The 19059-nt window shown below is 48.2% G+C and overlaps 1 protein-coding gene across 1 annotated transcript; it reads right to left on the bottom strand.

The window, feature by feature from the left end:
- Positions 1-1382: 1382 nt before the first annotated feature.
- On the bottom strand, positions 1383-18168 carry RAB33A (RAB33A, member RAS oncogene family). Its single transcript, XM_049766693.1, has 2 exons — positions 17718-18168; positions 1383-1970 (listed from the first exon to the last, which is right to left on the bottom strand). The coding sequence occupies exons 1-2, from the start codon at positions 17973-17975 to the stop codon at positions 1515-1517; spliced, it is 714 nt and encodes a 237-aa protein (XP_049622650.1). The 5' UTR covers positions 17976-18168; the 3' UTR covers positions 1383-1514.
- Positions 18169-19059: the final 891 nt, after the last annotated feature.

The following is a 19059-nucleotide window of genomic DNA, read 5'->3' on the forward strand; positions in this document are numbered from 1 at the left end:
GTGTCCTCAAAACAAAACAGACCAAAACAAAAACAAAAATAAGCAGGATCTAACTTCTGGGGAAGTAACAGGGCTCAGTGGGCAAGCAGTACTTTTTACTTTTTAGCTTCAGAGATTAAAGAAAAATGCAGCCTTCACTTGTCATTCAAGGAACCTGGAAATATGACTTACTTGGTATTGCCTTTCAGAACTCCTCTGTCCTGCCCCTGCCCTGGCACCCTAGAAAAACATAGCACCTGGGCCAGGCAGATAGTATAGTAGGTAGTGCGCTTGCCTCGCATGTAGCCGATCTGGGTTCGATCCCTGACATCCCATATGGTCCTCTGAGCACCATCAGGAGTGATTCCTGAGTGCAGAACCAGGAGTAACCCCTGAGAATTTCTGGTGGTGGTGGTGGCCCACAAACAAATTAACAAGAAATAAGAGAAATAGCTGGCCTGTGTCCCGTTCCCTCTGTATCTGTGCACTAATGACACCAAGTGAAGGAATCAAGTAGTCACAAAGAAGTAACTGAAGTGATGCCAATGTTGGTAGCCTGGGAGAGAGTATCTAGAGGTGTCTTCTCAAGGCTATACAAGGTAAGTGCTTGCCTTGCATATGGCCAATCCAGGTTCAATCCCCAGCACCTCATATGATTGTCAGAGGCCACCCCAAATGATCCCTGAGTGCAGAGCCAGGAGTAACTCCTGAGCACTACCAGATTTACCCAAATTAAAAACAAAATAAAAAAAGAACTGTCTTCGGGCCCGGAGAGATAGCACAGCGGCGTTTGCCTTGCAAGCAGCCAATCCAGGACCAAAGGTGGTTGGTTCGAATCCCGGTGTCCCATATGGTCCCCCGTGCCTGCCAGGAGCTATTTCTGAGCAGACAGCCAGGAGTAACCCCTGACACCGCCGGGTGTGGCCCAAAAACCAAAAAACCAAAAAAACAAAAAAACAAAAGAACTGTCTTCTCTTGGGGGCCAGAGAGATAGCACAGTGGTAGGGTGTTTGCCTTGCATGTGGCCGACTTGGGAGGGACCCTGTTCGATTCCTGACATCCCATATGGTCCCCTAGCCTGCCAGGGACGATTTCTGAGCACAGAGTCAAGAGTAACCCCTGAGCGCTGTTAGGTGTAGCCCAGAAACCAATCAATCGGGGCCGGAGAGATAGCATGGAGGTAACGCGTTTGCCTTTCATGCAGGAGGTCATTGGTTCGAATCCCGGCGTCCCATATGGTCCCCCGTGCCTGCCAGGAGCAATTTCTGAGCCTGGAGCCAGGAATAACCCCTGAGCACTGCCGGGTGTGACCCAAAAACTACAAAAAAAAAAAAAAAGAAACCAAACAATCAAATTAATAAAAACTGTCTTCTCAAAGGAAAGCAAGACATGAAGGCAGGTGATAATCTATACAAATTTTATTTTCATATACGTTTGTATGGAAACAAGCAGGTGTCAGCATTATGCAGGCACAGAACAAAAGGAAAAGGAAAAAACTCCTATGACCGTTGCTGCGATTTTCACGCTATTTGGTTTCAACAAGGACAGGAAGTTTTGCTGTTAGCTTCCTGTGGGAACTCCAGTTTCTGCACCTTGCCCTGCTGCCTGTCAGCATCGCGGTAGAGCAGGGATTTCTGGGCCTTCAACCGGCAAGCCAGGCACATGAAAATTGACTCCACATTCTGACTCTCTTTGGGGTCCTTGGCAGATGTCTCAAACAAAAGCATGTTGTGGGCATCAGCAAATTTGAGGGCTAGGTTGGAGGGCACCTGGATCTGTTCCCTCAAGTCACACTTGTTACCCACAAGCACTTTGGGGACTAGTGGGGGCACAGCATGCCCATTGCATTCTTGGATCCACATTTTGAGGTTGGTGAAGGAGGTCATCTTGGTGACATCATAGACGAAGACCACTGCATGCACATTGCGGTAGTAATGTTCAACCATGCTTTTGCGGAAGCGTTCTTGACCGGCCGTGTCCCACACCTGAACCTGGAAGATATGAAGGCCCGTGTCTACAGTCAGAAAAGGCATTGCGACTGGAGAGGAGCAGAGATGGTTCGGTGACAGGAAAAGCAGATGGCAAGTCCTGTCACAGGAAATGATTCTTTTTGTTTTGTTTTGGGGCCACACCCAGTGGTGCTTAGGGATTACTCTGGCTCTGCTCTCAGAAATCACTCCTGGGGCTGGGCGGTGGCGCTAAAGGTAAGGTGCCTGCCTTGCCTGCGCTAGCCTTGGACGGACTGCGGTTCGATCCCCCAGTGTCCCATATGGTCCCCCAAGCCAGGAGCAACTTCTGAGCACATAGCCAGGAGTAACCCCTGAGCGTCACTGGGTGTGGCCCAAAAACCAAAAACCAAAAAAAAAAAAAAAAAGAAATCACTCCTGTGGGCCAGAGTGGTGGCGCAAGCTGTAGGGCACTTGCCTTGCACGCGACTAACCTAGGACGGACCTCAGTTTGATCCCCCGGCATCCCATATGGTCCCCAAGCCAGGAGCGATTTCTGAGCACATAGCCAGGAGTAACTCCTGAGCATCACTGGGTGTGGCCCCAAAAAGCAAAAAAAAAAAAAAAAGAAATCCTGTCAGTCTCAAGGGACCATATGGGATGGGATGATGGGATGCCAGGGATTAAAACTGGATCAGCTGCATGACAAGGTAAATGTCCTACCTGCTATGCTATTGCTCTGGCCCAGGAAGTGACTATGAAGTGACTCTGGAATTGTCCCAGCCTGGAGATAGATAGTTGCTTTCAGGATTTATAAAGCTTGTCTGTATATCTAATCACGGAGCCTACAGTACTGTAAGCAGGAAACCCAAACTACAATAACAAAAGTTGAAAATGTGACTGTCAAGGAAGCAGCAGGAGTGGGAATGAATCTGGGGACACAGCAGAAGGAAAATTGACATGGGAGTGAAATTGGTGGTGTAGCATTGTTTGTTATGCCTCAAGCTCTATTGTGAGGAACTTTGTAAATTATACTTAATTTTAAAATGTCTATTAAATTAAAAGTTATGGGGCCAGAGAGCTAGCATGGAGGTAGGGCATTTTCCTTGCATGCAGAAGGATGGTGGTTCGAATCCCGGCATCCATAGGGTCCCCTTAGCCTGCCAGGTGCGATTTCTGAGTGTAGAGCCAGGAGTATCCCCCGAGTGCTGCCGGGTGTGACCCAAAAACAAAAACAAAAAAATTTTAAAATATTTTGAATTCCCAGCCCAGAGAGATGAAACAAAGAGCTGGAGTGGATGCTTTGCATAATTTAGGACCATGTTTCATCACCAAGCACTGAGCTGGGAGTAGACCTGAAGCATGGCTGAGTATGAACAACCCTTCCCCAAAAAAGTACAAAATAATTTTTATTGGAGATAGAAATCCTGGGGCCCAAAAGAGTACAGAGGGTAAGGCGTTTTCCTTCTGCATAGCTGATCCAGGTTTCATCCTCAGCACCCCAAACCCTGCCAGGAGTGATTCCTGAACATAGATCTAAGAGTAAGCCCTGAGCACCAGTGGGTGTGGCCCAAAATTCGAAAAGGAAAAGAAAACAATTCTAGTTTAAAATCTCACATTTCATTTCAATTTATTTTAGTTCACGTTTTTGTTATATAAATTATTCACTTAGCTCACTGGATTTTTCTTCTGTGTCTCAGCCTTTGGGATAAAGGCCACATGATAAGAGAAAAACACTGATATTAGTAACATATGCAAAGACAAGTCCCAGGGGATACTATAAAGTCAGTATACGTTCAACCCTGATCTATTTCCCTTTATTCCTCCAAAGTCTTGAACAACGAAAATTCCTGTTTAGAATGATGGTCCCAAGGTTGGAGAGATAGATTAGCGGTAAGGCATTTGCCTTGCATGCAGCTGACCTGGGATAGACCTGGGTTCAATTCCTGGCATCCCATATGGCCCTCCGAGCCTGCCAGAAGTGATTTCTAAGCAGAGCTAGGAGTAACCTGAGCGTTGCCGGGTGTGGCCCAAAAACCAATACCAAACAAACTAACAAACAGAATGATGGTGTCAAAGCCATATACAATTCTCAATTCTCCAAGAAACTTTGATTTTGTTCACTAATTGACTATATGGCTCTTAAAACGAAATACAGGCTTTAGTTGGAGTTAGCAATCAGTATGTATAATCTAGTAAATATAATTTTCTTTGCTGAGTGAAGATCTTGCAAGATCCTAGAATCATTAATTGTTCTGAGCATCAATTTTCATTGTCCATCATCCTCTATATGTTGTCATTTTTTGGTATGACCTTCTGATTTCTCCCCCCTTATTTTATTAGGGGATTAGTCAAACCCAGCGGTTTTCAGGGGTTATTGCTGGCTCTGTACTTAGGAGTGACCCGTGGTACTGCTCAGGGAACCATCTGTGTTGCTGATTATTCAAACCAGGCTTGGCAGGATGACTTAAAGTTCTTTCCCCAAAGAAAACCACTAATTTACTTCACTAAAAGTAAAAGACTTTTCCCCTAGGGTTAGAGCACTAGTACAACTAGTACAACACTTGCCTTGCACACTGCTGGCTCATTTTCAATCTCCAGCATCCTATATGGTCCACTGAGCACCAACAGATATAATTTCTGAGTGCAGAGCCAGGAATAACCCCTGAGATCTCTGGGTGTGACCCCCAAACCAAAAATAACAAAAAAAATTTCCTGCTTTCCATTTCTCTCTCTAGTTCTTTGAACAGGAGAGGAGGGCTAGGGCTAGAGAGTTAATACAACAGGAAGGACTCCTAGGGATATACCCTAGAAACACAAAAACTCAAAACAAAAATCCCTTTCTCACACCTACCATATTTTCCGGCGGCGTATAAGATGACTTTTGAAACAAAAATAAGTCAACTGAAAATCGGGGGTCATCTTAATATGCCGAGTATATTCCGAAAAATATTACAATATGCCGCTAAACGAAAATTGTCTGAATATTGCCACAAACGAATTTTCCAACTCGATCCTGCACCAATCACTACCAGGCTGCTCGGACTGCCTCTCTAACTCAGCCAATCCAAGCAGGCTTTTTATGCATGCAAATTAGACAACGTTCTGGACCCGAATCTACACTGTCAAAAGCCTGCTCAGATTGGCCAGAGTCAGAGAAGAAGTCTATTACAGTAGAATCTTTGGACCTTTGCTTGTTGTGATTGGCTCACTGTGGTACATGAGCACAGGAACACATGCAGCACAGGAACGTTCTGTCTGATACAGCGAATATAGGCCTAAACCTATGTTTTAACTCCAAAATCGTCTTATACGCCCAGTCGTCTTATACGCCAGCAAATACGGTATATTCATTGCAGCATTATTTACAATAGCCAGACTCTGGAAACAACCAAGATGCCCTTGAACAGATATTTAGCTAATGAAACTGTGGTACACAATGGAATATTATGCAGCCGTCAGGAGAGATGAAGTCATGAAATTTTCCTATACATGGATGTACATGGAAACCATTTTGCTGAGTAAAATAAGCCAGAGGGAAAGAGAGACACAGAATAATCTCACTTATCTATGGGTTTTAAGAAAAATAAAAGACATTATCATTATAATCCCCAGAAATGAGGGCCAGAAAGACTGGCTCACGATATGAAGCTTACCACAAAGAGTGGTGAGTGCAGTTAGAAAAATAACTACATTAACAACTATCATGACAATGTTAATGAGTAGAAGTAGAATGCCTGTCTCAAATACAGGCAGGGGGTGGGGGAGGAGAGAGATAGGGGTCATTGATGGTGGGAATGTTGCACTGGTGAAGGGGGCGTTCTTTGTATGACTGAAACCAAACTACAATCATGTTTGCAATCAGTGTTTAAATAGACATTATAAAAAATGTTTGGTTTTGGGGCCACACCCAGTGATGCCCAGAGGTTACTCCTGGCTATTCAGAAATCGCTCCTGGCTTGAGGGGCCATATGGGATGTTGGGAATTGAACCATGGTCCGTCCTAGGTCAGTGCATGCAAGGCAACTGCCCTACTGCTTGCGCCACCACTCCGGCCCCATTATAAAAAATTAAAAAACAGGGCTGGCGAGGTGGCGCTAGAGGTAAGGTGTCTGCCTTGCAAGCGCTAGCCAAGGATCAGGACTGTGGTTCGATCCCCCGGCGTCCCATATGCCCCCACCCCAAGCCAGGGGCAATTTCTGAGCGCTTAGCCAGGAGTAACCCCTGAGCATCAAACAGGTGTGGCCCGAAAAACCAAAAAAAAATTAAAAAACATAAAAACGGGAAAAAGAGATGGGAAGCTAGTAATAGAATGGGGTCATGATCACTTGGCTTCTGCTCTGACACCTCCACTTTCAGTAGTGGTTTCTTCTGTCTATGAGGGAGACCAAAGCCCAGGCAGCCCACAGGCATGTGCCAGATGCTTTAACACCATGATCTCAGGCCTCTAAAAATACCTGCCACTAGCAGGAACACGGGTGGGAGTGTGTGAGGTGTTTGGGGCCTGAGCCGGTTAGCTGTTGAGCTTTTCCTCAGTTGTCATTGTGTGCAGCACTTCAGCTGCCAGAACTGTGGGGAGACCATGCCCCACCACCACAGTGGTGACCTCTTTTGCCTTTCCAATGCTCCGGGGAGCCTTGCGGAGCTTCTTGAGAGGCTCCCAATGTACACAGGAGGAGCCGCTCCCAATCCAGCTCTGTATAAATTCTACCTCAAGATCTTTGTGGCCCTGTTTGTGGTGAGAACCGGATGCAGACTGCTCTGAGAAGCAAATTGACTGAGGCCATAGAGTGGCCTCAGGGCTGACACAACACAGCAGGCAGGCAACACAAGTGACCTCATTTTCACTTGATGTTTGGTAACCTGGTTCTTCTCAGCAGCCTCGTGAACCTGATGGATTATGATGGGGTCTCTTTCCCTCTTTGCTCCTGGTATTCCTCTTACTTGTGCCTCCTTTCCTGTGAGCCAAAGGCACACAGATGCCTGAAGGTTTTTTTTTTTTTTTGGTTTTTAGGTCACATCCAGTAGCGCTCAGGGGCTACTCCTGGCTGTGCACTAAGAAATCACTCCAGGCAGGCATGGGAGACTCTATGGGATGCCGGGATTCGAACCACCTTCCATCCTCGGTCTGCTGCATGCAAGGCAAACACCCTACCGCTGTGCTATCTCTCTGGCCCCTGCAATCCTTTTCTTTCTGAGGGCCAGTGGTTGTTCAGACATGGCAGAGTCCAACCAACATGGGCCAATCTAGTCCTAGGAATCAAGCCTCTTCAGGCAATTTATGGACTTCAGTGTCTGACTTTGGAAACTAAGAGCAACCCCCAAATCTTTTTTTGTTTTTGGTTTTGGGGCCACACCCAGCGATGCTCAGGGATTACTCCTGGCTCTGCACTCAGAAATCGTCCTGGGCATGGGAGACCCTATGGGACGCCGGGGATTGAACCTTGGTCCATTCTAGGTTAGTGTGTAGAAGGCAAATGTCCTAACAACTGCACCACTGGCCCCAAACTCCCAAATCTTGTAGGGATGTTGGGAGCATTAGCATTCCGTAGAAGTCAAGTCACTGTGCCTGACACATACTAGCCTGCCTCCCCAATCCTCTACTCTGGCATAACAGCCACAGTGTGGCTGACAAAGGCAGCAGTAGCTCTAAAATTGAGAGGCCTGGCTCCCCACTCCTCAGCTTCCTGAGGAGAGATGAGGCCTAGAAAGTCTCATGGGACCGAGAGGCCTTTTGGCCAAATATCAAGAGCTCTGCATGAATATGCATTGTTGTCACAGTCTCTGAAGTTTCATCAGCTCTATCTTGGATCCATTAGGTCTCATCCTGGAAAACACAGAGCTTGGCTTCTTGGCTGGACTGCCAAGGGCAAAGCAGTCTGATATTGAGGGAGAAGAGGAATGAAGGAAGCCTGCCATGGGATGGCTGGGGGAAGGTCCCAATTCACTGAAGGATTTTGGTGCAGGGTTGAGGTCTTGCATGAAGAGTTGCCAAGGGGGAAATTTCACCCTTTCACCACTTTCCTGGGGCTACGGCTGCCCAGGCAAGCTACAACAAGCTCCCCCACCCCGCCCCCTGCATTTATTCTTAGTTGACATGGTATTTCTTTTCCTTAAGGAATATGTCTAGCACCTTTCTAGAGAGAAGGCCTGAATATTCTTTAGTTGGAGGCCAGTGGGGTGCGAGGAATGGAAAAGAAGAGTTGGGTAAAACCTGCAACCTTTGGAAGATAAGATATCAGGTGGGGGTGACAGAAAAGGTTTCAAAGTTTCTTCAAAAAATTTTTTTTCAGTTTTTGGGCCACACCCGGTGAAGCTCAGGGGTTACTTCTGGCTATGTGCTCAAAAATCGCTCCTGGCTTGGGGGATCATATGGGACGCCGAGGGAGGTCTGTCCTGGATCAGCCACATGCAAGGCAAATGTCATACCTCTGTGCTATCGCTCTGGCCCCTCTAAATTTTTTTAACTTTTTATTTATTGATTGATTGGTTGTTGGGCCACATCCAGCGGTGCTCAGGGGTTACTCCTGGCTCTGCACTCAGAAATCGTCCCTGGCAGGCTGAGGGACCATATGGGATGCTGGGAATCAAATCAAGTCCCTCCCGGGTCGGCTGCATGCAAGGCAAACACCCTACCACTGTGCTCTCTCTCTGGCCCCTAAAATTTATATTTTGTTTTGGGCCACAACTGATAATTCTCAAGATGTATTCTGGCTCAATGCTGAGGAATCACTCTTGGCAGGGTTGGGGGACCAGATAGGGGGCTCTAGAGCAAACCCAGCTCTGTTGCATGCACAACAGCAACCCATCTGCTGTCCTATTGCTCTGGCTCTCAAATTTTCAAATACTTTTTTGGTTGTGGGACCAGAAGAGTAACCCCTTGGAACACACCAAGCTGTGCTCAGGGATGACTCCTCACTCTGCTTAGTAGTTGTTTCTGGCGGTGTTTGGGAGACTATCTGATATCTTTTTTGTTTTTGTTTTTGGGTCACACCCGGCAGTGCTCAGGTGTTACTCCTGGCTCAGTGCTCAGAAATCACTCCTTGCAGACCATATGGGACCATATGGGATGCCGGAAAGCAAATGCCCTACCGCTGTGCTATCTCTCTGGCCCCTATCTGATATTGTTGATCAAACCCGAGTTCTTGCTTGAAAAGTGCACAGTCAGCCTCTTGAGCTCTCTCTTGGCCCCACAAATCTGTTTCCTACCAACTGAACTGGGGTATTTGAGGAGCACACAGTAGGTTGACATTAAGAATGGCAAAGGATAAAAAAAATTAAAAAAAAAAAAGAATGGCAAAGGAGGAGCAAAACCAAAGAGCAGCTAGAGCAGAGAGAGGCAGCAAAACACAAAGAAGGGTTAACTCTCCAATTAAGCTTGCTGGCTGAGGATGGCAGCTCAGAAGCCCTAAGTCCCAAGGAAGGCATGATGTCATTCTGCCTGCAGCAGCTTCAGAGTAAACGCTTAGCTCGGCCTCTATCCCCTCAGTAATGCAACTCTGCAAGGTCTTTTTCCAAGGGCTCTGCAGCAGAAGAGAAATCCACTGTTCTGGGTACTCACCACTATGACTGGCCTGGTTTTGCCTGCTCTAGAGGATTATTCTGGGGGAAAGGGGGCACGTGCCCCAGCCTGTGGAAAGAACCAAACAGGCAGAAGGTGACCCCATGGGCTTTTACAGAAACGGTTAAAAAAAAGACGGGAGGAGATGGGGGGCATTGGTGGTGGGAATGTTGCACTGGTGAAGGGGAGTGTTCTGTTTTTGGGGGGCCACACCCAGTTATGCTCAGGGTTTACTCATAGCTATGCGCTCAAAAATTGCTCCTGACTTGGGGGACCATACAGGACGATGAGGAATTGAACTGCGGTCTGTCCTAGGTCAGCTGCTGCAAGGCAAACGCCCTACTGCCTGTGCCACCACGCTGGTCCTGGCAATGCTCTTAGTTAAACTGAAACCCAACTACAAACACTCTGTAATCATGGTGCTTAAATATATTATTTAAAAAAAATAAAAAAGAATTCAAAGCAAAGGAAAAAAAACAAAAATAATACAGATGGCCAAAAAGCACATCATCAATCACCAGGGAAATGCAAAAAAAGGTGTTCTGAGCCTCCTCTCTATTCCCTCCCTTTCCACACCCTCAAACCCCCATGTGAGATGTGGTTCTCTCCAATGATTTAATTTTAGGAGTTGGATGTATTTGAGGGCCATGCTCTGCTGCTTTCAGGGATTATTTCTGACTCTCTACTCAGGGGTCACTCCTGGGGCACTGGGTCATATGTGGTGTCAGGGATTGAACTGGGGTTGTTCACGTGTAAGGCAAGACTTTATCTGCTGTATTATTGCCCTTAAGATGGCTTAGAAATGGGGGGTGAGCCATGTACAGTAATACTCAGTGTTCATTCCTAGCTCATGCTTAGGGATCACTCCTGTCAGTGTTAGGGGATCATGTAAGGTACTGGGATCAAACTGGTCCACCTTGTCCATGTGCAAGGCAGGCAACTTAATCCCAGTGCCTAACACTAAAATCAGCAGGGCATGGCCTCTGCTGTGCTAACTCTCAAGCCCATCTGATGCTTTTAAATTTAAAGGGGGGCTGAATTGATAGCACAGCAGTAGGGCGTTTGCCTTGCAGGAGGCTGACCCTGGATGGACCCGGGTTCAATTCCCGGGATCCCATATGGTCCCTCAAGCCTGCCAGGAGCTATATCTGAGCAAAAATCCAGGAGTAATTTCTGAGGACATCGGGTGTGCCCCCCAAAAAAAACACACAAAACAGAAAAAACTTGGGGTCGGAGAGACAGCACAGGGGTAGGGTGTGTGCCACTGGGTGTGGCCCCCAAAACAAAACAAAACAAAACAAAAAAAAAAACAAGCAGAAAACTTAAAGGGATGCAATCCTGGCCGGTGAGAAGCACAGCAGTAGGGTATTTGCCTTGCAAGCAGGTTCAAATTCCGGCATCATATGGTCCCCCATGCCTGCCAGGAGTGATTTCTTTTTTTTTTTTTTTTTTTTTTTTTTGGTTTTTGGGCCACACCCTGTGACGCTCAGGGGTTACTCCTGGCTATGCGCTCAGAAGTTGCGCCTGGCTTCTTGGGGGACCATATGGGACGCCGGGGGATCGGACAGCGGTCTGTCCTAGGCTAGCGCAGGCAAGGCAGGCACCTTACCTCCAGCGCCACCGCCCGGCCCCAGGAGTGATTTCTGAGCGCAGAGCCAGGAGTAATCCCTGAGAACTGCTAGGTGTGACCCCAAAACAAAAATAAATAAATAGGCACAATACGACTTAGCTGAAGGCCTACACAGGGTCTGAGCAAATACAGCAAATACGTCGTTGCCTTTGCATATGGCCAACCCAGGTTTGATCCCCCACACCTCAAAGGATCTCCAGAGCCCAGCAGTAGTTATCTCCAAAGCCCATTTGCTGTTTCTCTCAGTGTCTATGACTGATAACTTTGCAGGGGCTGATTTATGCATCTAAATGAGGCAGCATCCTTAAGAAAAAACACTGCCAAAAGATATTGGGGAAACCTAGGGCCTGTGTGATCTTGGCCTTTCCCTTTCTGAGCATCTGTTTCCCTGTGAAATGAGTTGAAATTTTCAGGGGCTGGAGTGGTGGCGCAAGCGATAGGGTGTTTGCCTTGCATGCGGCTAACCTAGGACAGACCTTGGTTGGATACCCAGGCACCCCGTATGGTCCCCAAGCCAGGAGCTATTTCTGAGCGCATAGCCAGAATAACCTCTTAGCATCACCGGGTGTGGACCCCTCAAAAGCAAAACAAATAAACAAACAAAATGAGTTGAAATTCTGACATCTTTCCAGATCAGAACATTCTCTGAGGGGCTGGAATGGTAACACAGTGGTAGGGCAATTGCCTTGCATACAGCTCACCCAGATCAGATGGTGGTTTGAATCCGAGCATCCCATTTGGTCTCCCGAGCCAGGAGTGATTTCTGAGTGCAGAGCCAGGAGTAACCCCTGAGCACTGCCGGGTGTGGCCCAAAACAAACAAACAATTCTCTGAGACCATCTAAGAGCACAAAAAGGAAAACCCAACCCCAAATTCCATACCTGATGTGCAGCGAAGGGAGCAGCTTGAAGGCTCTTTGGATTTAGGGTTTCTAATCCAGGGCCCTTGACCTAGAGACTCTTAGGTTGGCTGCCTTGCTTGCTATCTCCCCCTGCACACCTTTTCCCTGAGGCTAGCAGTGGTTCCCCTAAGAAGCAAAAGGGGAAATAGAGGGACCGGAGCAGTGGCACACCGGTGGGGCATTTGCCTTGCATGCAGCAGACCCAGGACAGACTGCGGTTCGATTTCCCAGTGTCCCATGTGGTCCCCCAAATCAGGAGCGACTTCTGAGCACATAGCTAGGAGTAACCTCTGAGCATCACCGGGTATGACCCAAAAATAAAAAAACCCTGCCCCATCTCAGAAGACAGGAGAGAGAGAGTGAAGTGCTTGGACTCCAGGGCCAAAGACAGAAACTCAGATCCAAGTACTGTTGGGCCAGTCAGCCCTGAAAACTGGATGTCCTTATCTATTGGTTCGAATGATGAGAAAACAGCACTGTGAAGATCAGAGAGTGACTGTCAAGTGCCTCATTGGGGCTCATTGCTTATATATGCATATCTTATATATGGAATTGATATATAAATTTAAGTTGACATAAAACTTATATATAAACTGAATTGGAACAGTTGAGACCACACCTGGCTGTACTCAAGGGTCACTCCTGGCTCTGTGCTCAGCAGTCACTCCTAGTAGTGCTCAGGGGACCATCTGGACCATGCCAGGGATCGAACCCAGGTCAGCCCAATGCAAGGCGAATGCTCTACCTGTTGACCATCACCATCAGAACTAAACTGATCTTGTTTAGTGCCTTCTCCTCAGAGGCTTTCCTTAGCACTCATGTTAAGACACATTGGTTTCTAAATGGGAGAAGGGGAGGAGTGGGACACTTTGTGTGGAGACCAAATGGGTCTTCAGAGCCCTAGGGAGAGGCCAAGTAATTAAGACAGCAGCTCATTCAGCAAGTTTGGTCAGTGCAGTCCCTCTCCCCCAAGACTAATCCCAGTGAAATCTGGGGAACCAACTGAGGCATCACTGAGAGGCAGCACCCTGCCAGGCTGGCCTCTGCTCTATGGTTCTGGCACTCTGGGAGGGCTAGCACTTGACTGACGGCTTGGCAGCAGCCTTTTATGGCTGGCTGTGGGTCTCAGTCCACCTCCGCCTGTCACACTGGACTTTTCCCTCTCACCCCCAGGGGGAAGCCTTTGGCAATCAGTCACCTCCTAGCGTGGTTTTGGCACTGTTCCCTAAGAAACTCGAAGCCAGCTGGAGCGTGGGGTAAACATCTTCTAGGCCTGGCTCAGGAGCTAGCTGCCAGGCTCGGCTGTCTTCCTCACTGTCAACCTGGTCAGCCAGCCAGCTTGGGGCCTTGAAGTAGGAACAGCTGTACCATGGCCCATTCCCATGGCCCACTTGGAATTTCTTCCAAATCTGCCCTTGGACGCATCTCCCCAGTGTCACAAGGCTTGTCCTCTGGATAAGCTCGTCTTTCCCCAAAGCCTGTGCTAAGCATTTATCTGCTGGCTGTGTGGTGCTGAGTTTAGTGTTTAGTGAGTTCCACTGTCACGGGCACTGCCCTCTGGGAGAAAGTCCGGGGATCTTTGGCAGTGACAATACAATCCAGTTTGCCTAAGTCTGAGGGGATTCAAAGGGAAGGAATCTTTTCAGAATTCCCCAAAGGTGGTGACCTTCTCCTCCAATTTTTCTGTTTCTAACTTCCTCCTCTTTCTGGAGATGCCTAAATCTGGTCCAGAGACAAAGTACAGTGAAGAGATTCTTATTTTATCCAAGGCTGACCTGGGTTTGACCCCAGGCATCCCAGAGGAGCCCCATTTAGAGAGACTCCTAAGAATAGGACTAAGAGAAAGTCCTTGAGCACTGCCATGTGTGCCCCCAAACCAAAAATAAATGAGTAAATGCTGCATAAAACTGTTTTTGATTATTATGGGGGTTGGAGTAAGCCCTGAGCATTGCTGAGCATGGCTCTTTCCCACAAAAAAAACCCTAAAAACCATAAACTCTAAAATCCTTTTTCTTTCATCTAATGTCAACTGGGTTCGTCCCCCTATTTTAAATCAACATAACTCTTAAACCCAGAGTGTGCCGCATGATTTTAATCAACATCCAATTGTAATATTTTTTTTTTTTTTTGGTTTTTGGGTCTCACCCGGCAGTGCTCAGGGGTTACTCCTGGCTCCACGCTCAGAAGTCGCTCCTGGCAAGCACGAGGGACCATATGGGATGCCGGGATTCGAACCGATGACCTTCTGCATGAGAGGCAAACGCCTTACCTCCATGCTATCTCTCCGGCCCCCAATTGTAATATTTTTAAGGGTTCAAAAGTACACAAGAGTTCAAGAGTAAAAACATTTCAACTTTTGGACTTAGTTATGATTTAGAAATCTCACAATCTCACTGTTTTATATTAAAGAAGTTGATACATTAGGAAACATTCCAATCAGCAAAGGTCAACATCTATGCCTAGGAAAGGGCAGAAACAAAGATCTCTTTGACTTAAATAAAAGAAATGGCAGGGGCCTAGGAAAGTAGGGTGAAGGACTGAGTCCCATGCTTCACATGCAAGAGACCTGTGTTCAATCCCCAGGACCATATGGTACCCCAGCACTTTGGAGAGCAACCCCCAAATACTGAGCCAGGAGTAACCTCTGAGCACTGTCATTTGACAAACAGAAACAAAAGAAAGGCAGGGGCCAGAGCGGTGGCACAAGTGGTAGGGCATTAGCCTTGCTGCTCACTAACCTAGGAAGGACCGCGGTTCGATTCCCTGGTGTCCCATATGGTCACCCAAGCCAGGAGCTATTTCTGAGTGCATAGCCAGGAGTAACCCCTGGGCATCACCGGGTGTGGCCCAAAAACCAAAAAAAAAAAAAAAGAAAAGAAAAAGGCAAGCAAGGAGTGTAGTTCAGTATGTATGAGACTCCAGGTTCGACCTGTAGCAAGGAAAAACAAATAAAGGAAAATAGGGGCCGAAGCGGTAGTACAGCAATTATTTAGAGTGTTTGCCTGGCATCCTGTTTGGACCCCTGGGCTCCATCTGGTGTGGTCCCTGAATGCAGAGCCAGGAGTAAGCTGTGATCACTGATGGATGTGGTCCTCAAAAAAAGCAAAACAAAAAGAAATGAAAAGAAAAATGTGGGGCACTAGAGGTATATTTCCAAGAGAAAATATGCTTGCCACAGAGGCAGCTGAGGGGCAAGGTGGAAACTGGGGACATGGGAGGGAAGTGGACACTGGTGAAGGAATTGGTGTAGGGACCTGAAACTCAATCATAAATAATTTTGTTATTCACAATGATTCAATGAAAACATTGTTTAAAAGAAAGGCATGATTTCCCACCCCACCCCTGCAGATGTGAAGTCCAAGAATAACAACAACAACAACAGATTGTTTCAGGGACAAAATGATAGTACAGTGGTATGTTCTTTGCCTTGCACGCAGCTGACCTGGGACTGACCTAGGACTGACTCAGGTTTGATCCATGGCATCCCATATGGTTCCCTGACCTAACAGGAGCAACTTCTGTGCACAGAGCTAGGAATAACCCTTGAACGCTGCTGGATGTGGTTCCAACCCCCCAATAATTATTTCAGGGGTTGGAGCAAGATAGCACAGCGAGTAGGGCATTTACCTTGCATGCAGCCAACCTGGTTCAATCCCCAGCACCCAATCTGGTTCCCTGAGCCAGGAGTAACCTCTGAACACTGCTGGGTGTGACCCACCAAAACAAAATAAAAGATTATTTTAAAATGATGCTAGAGCAATGCCTGAGCAATTGTACAAAGGGTAGGGCACTTGCCTTGCAGAAGGCCAGCCCAGGTTTAACCCCTGATCTCCAAGCCCCACCGGGAATGAGCCCTTCATCTCCTCAATGCTGGGCACAATTTTCTTTTTACTTTTGGGCCACACCCAGTGATATTCAGGGCATACTCTTAGCTCTGCACCCTGGATTCACTCCTGGTGTTGCTCGGTGGACCATATGGGATACAAGAGATTGAACCCATGTTGGCCACATGCAAGGTCAATGCAAGGCCTTACCCATTGTATTATTGCTCTGGCCCTCAGTTTTGTTCTTAAGAGGGCTTCCTTGCCAAGACTGAACAACACATCTTACTAATACCTAGTGCCATGATCCATTTTATGACAAGAAAAGAGGAATGGAACCCAAGGCATTCCACATGCAAGGCAAGTGCTGTACCATGGTCCCATATCCCTGGATTCTTTGTCCACTTTCTGAAGCCACTTTAAAATATTCATTTTGGCTAAGGAGATTACTAAACGAACTAGTGCCCCACTTCACATATTGGAGGCAGGGTTCAATCCATAGCATTTATGATCCCCTACTCACTGTCGTGTACAACCCCCAATACTGTGTCAGAAGTAGCTCTAGCTTCTGAGCAGCACCAGGTATAGTCACCAAACCAAAGATTATATATACACATATTGATATTATTTATCTTCATCAACAAAGAGCCTGAGATTAGACTGCTCACCATTCTCTTCAGTTACTCAGTCCTTTTTCCCCATAGAACTCACAAGAGAGGCTCTGTGGACATTTTGATTCAGCAAAATGGGGGTTCACCATTCCCTGCCAGGGTCCAACCATAAACTCAAGTAAAGGACCAGTTATGGCTCTAGTGGGTTAGTCTTCAGTTCCCAGCGCTGTCTGGGGTGCCTTTCTTTCTTTACCAGCACCCTGAGACAGAAAACTGTCCTTGCTATGTCCTCTCCCTCACCACCCTCTCTGCGCATGAAAATATTTCTGTCCTATCAAGTTTCTGCCTTTTCTGGGCCCAAATTGAGCAGTAATGGTCAGGCAAGGACATTGGTGCTTAGCTTATTTAATCAACTGCAAAAGGGGAAGACCCAAGAGCCCCCCCCCCTGAGCCTTCAGATAAGTTGCTCAGCATTTCACAAAGACCTGAGGAAGACAATAAACACCAAGAAGGAAAGAGCAGTCCGTTCAGTAGGCACCAGGAACAAATAAAGTAGGGCTTCCTTTGGGGGAGACCGTTGGAAAGAACAACTTTCATCTGTTCTGAAGGTCTGGAGGGCGACCCAGTCTCAATTTCCTTAAAAGGGATCATGGCTTTGTGCCCAAACCACCCACCCCATCCCCCCATTCCAACTCAGCCCTATTCCTCTTTACCCGGAAGGTAAAATGCAGCCCATTCATTCTCCAGGGATTGCCACCCTACCCGCCCCATCGCTAATGCTTCAGGGCTTAACCAAAGTGGTTTTCTGCTGTTGATCGACCCAAGAGGCTTGAAGAGACCTCAAAATATGTCAAAGAGCTTGGGGATCCATGCTCACAGCCCGGGTCCGAGAGCCGACCCATATACCTTCCTCCGCCCACAGGTGCCGCTGCACCCGGCTTGGGGCTAAGGATAGGAATAAATCGGCTCTTCCTAGCCCTAGCAGGCAGGCAGGCAATAAAGCAGGAATATAACCCTTCTGGTTGCACTGAAAGCAAATAAAAATAAAATAAATAAAAACAAACCAACCGACCCCAAACAAGCGGGTGCAGTGGAATCGAGGCAGGAAAAAAAAAAAGAAAGAAAATGAGGTGTCCAGGGTCCTGGGCTAGGCTAGAAGTCACACAGCGGCTAGTGAAATGTTTACAAAGCCAAAATCCCAGGCGGGGTCCCCTCCTAGCTCCCCCCACCCAATCCCTTCTCTTCCCTTCCCAGGCCGTCTGCATCACCTTGATCTTCTCCCCCTCGATCTCCACCGTCTTCTCCCTGAAGTCCACGCCGATGGTGGCCTCAGTCTTGTCCGGGAAGGTCCCCCCGCAGAAGCGGAAGGTCAGGCAGGTCTTGCCCACGTTGGAGTCCCCAATAACGATGATTTTGAAGATGCGAATCTGCACGTACTGGTCCAGCGACGAGTCGAGCTCCAGGGACGCCAGGCCAGCGGCCGAGGCGGGCTGCAGGCTTCCCTGGCCCAGGATGGGCTGCGCCATCTCCCCCGGACCGAACCGGGGCCCCAACCCCCCTCGAGGGCTCCACACAAAGAAAACGGCCACGTTCCTGTGCTCGAGGCGAGCGAGCTTTGTGCAGGAGTGTGTGTGTGTGTGCGTGTCTGTGAGTCTGTGTCCGCCCGTATGTGCGTGCGCCTGCAACGTGTGTGCGCGCGCACGAAGGGGGTGCCTCTTACCCCAGCCCCCCTTCTCCTCCAGCGCACCCTCCTTGCAGCACAAAAGCCAGGGAAAGGAACAGAGATGGAGGAAGAAGAGGAGAGCTGCAAGGCTTTTCCTTCTACCTGCACCCTCCCCCTGGAACACTTTGGTGTTTTGTTTTGTTTTTGTTTTTGTTTTTTGGTTTGGGGCCACACCCGGTGACGCTCAGGGGTTCCTCTTGGCTATGTGCTCAGAAATCCCTCTTGCCTTGGGGGACCAGATGGGACACCAGAGGATGGAACCGCGGGTCCATCCTAGCAAAGCAAACGCCCTACCGCTTGTGCCACCGCTCTAGCCCCCCACTTTGGCCTTTGATCCTAATGCATTCCCCAAGCCACCACCAAGCCTTTGCCCAGACCACCCCTAGCATAGCCAGGACCCTCCAGCGACTTCCAGGAGGGAAGAAAACAGATGGGGGAAAGAGTTGGGTGAGGAAAGCCTGTGCACACTACCCAAGGATGGTCCTTTTCTCTTTGCGCCTATTTGTATGACAAGAGTCAGGGTCCGCACCCCCACAGTCTGCGAGCGCACAGAGCAAAGCTGGGGAGGACAAAGAGAAGCTGCTCCGTGAGGCATTTCTGCAGCATTTGGGCTTGCGAGCCACTGGACTTGGCGTTATTTAAGAGCCCCCTGTCACCTCTGGCGCCACCGCGGGCAGCTGAGCCACACGCGTCAGCCGCCCTAGCTTCAATGGATGCTCTGTTAGATGCATAGAGCAGGTGCACTAGTGCACCCCAAGAAACCAGAGAGGGCGCTGCTAAGACAAACCGTGGGTTGTGGGGAGCCGTGCAGCTGAGAGCTGGGAGTCGGGGGGCCCCGGCGTGCGTGTTTCGGGGGGGGGGGAGTTACAGCTTCTGTTACAGACTTG

Source organism: Suncus etruscus, chromosome X, assembly GCF_024139225.1.
Source record: "Suncus etruscus isolate mSunEtr1 chromosome X, mSunEtr1.pri.cur, whole genome shotgun sequence".
Lineage (NCBI taxonomy): Eukaryota > Metazoa > Chordata > Mammalia > Eulipotyphla > Soricidae > Suncus > Suncus etruscus.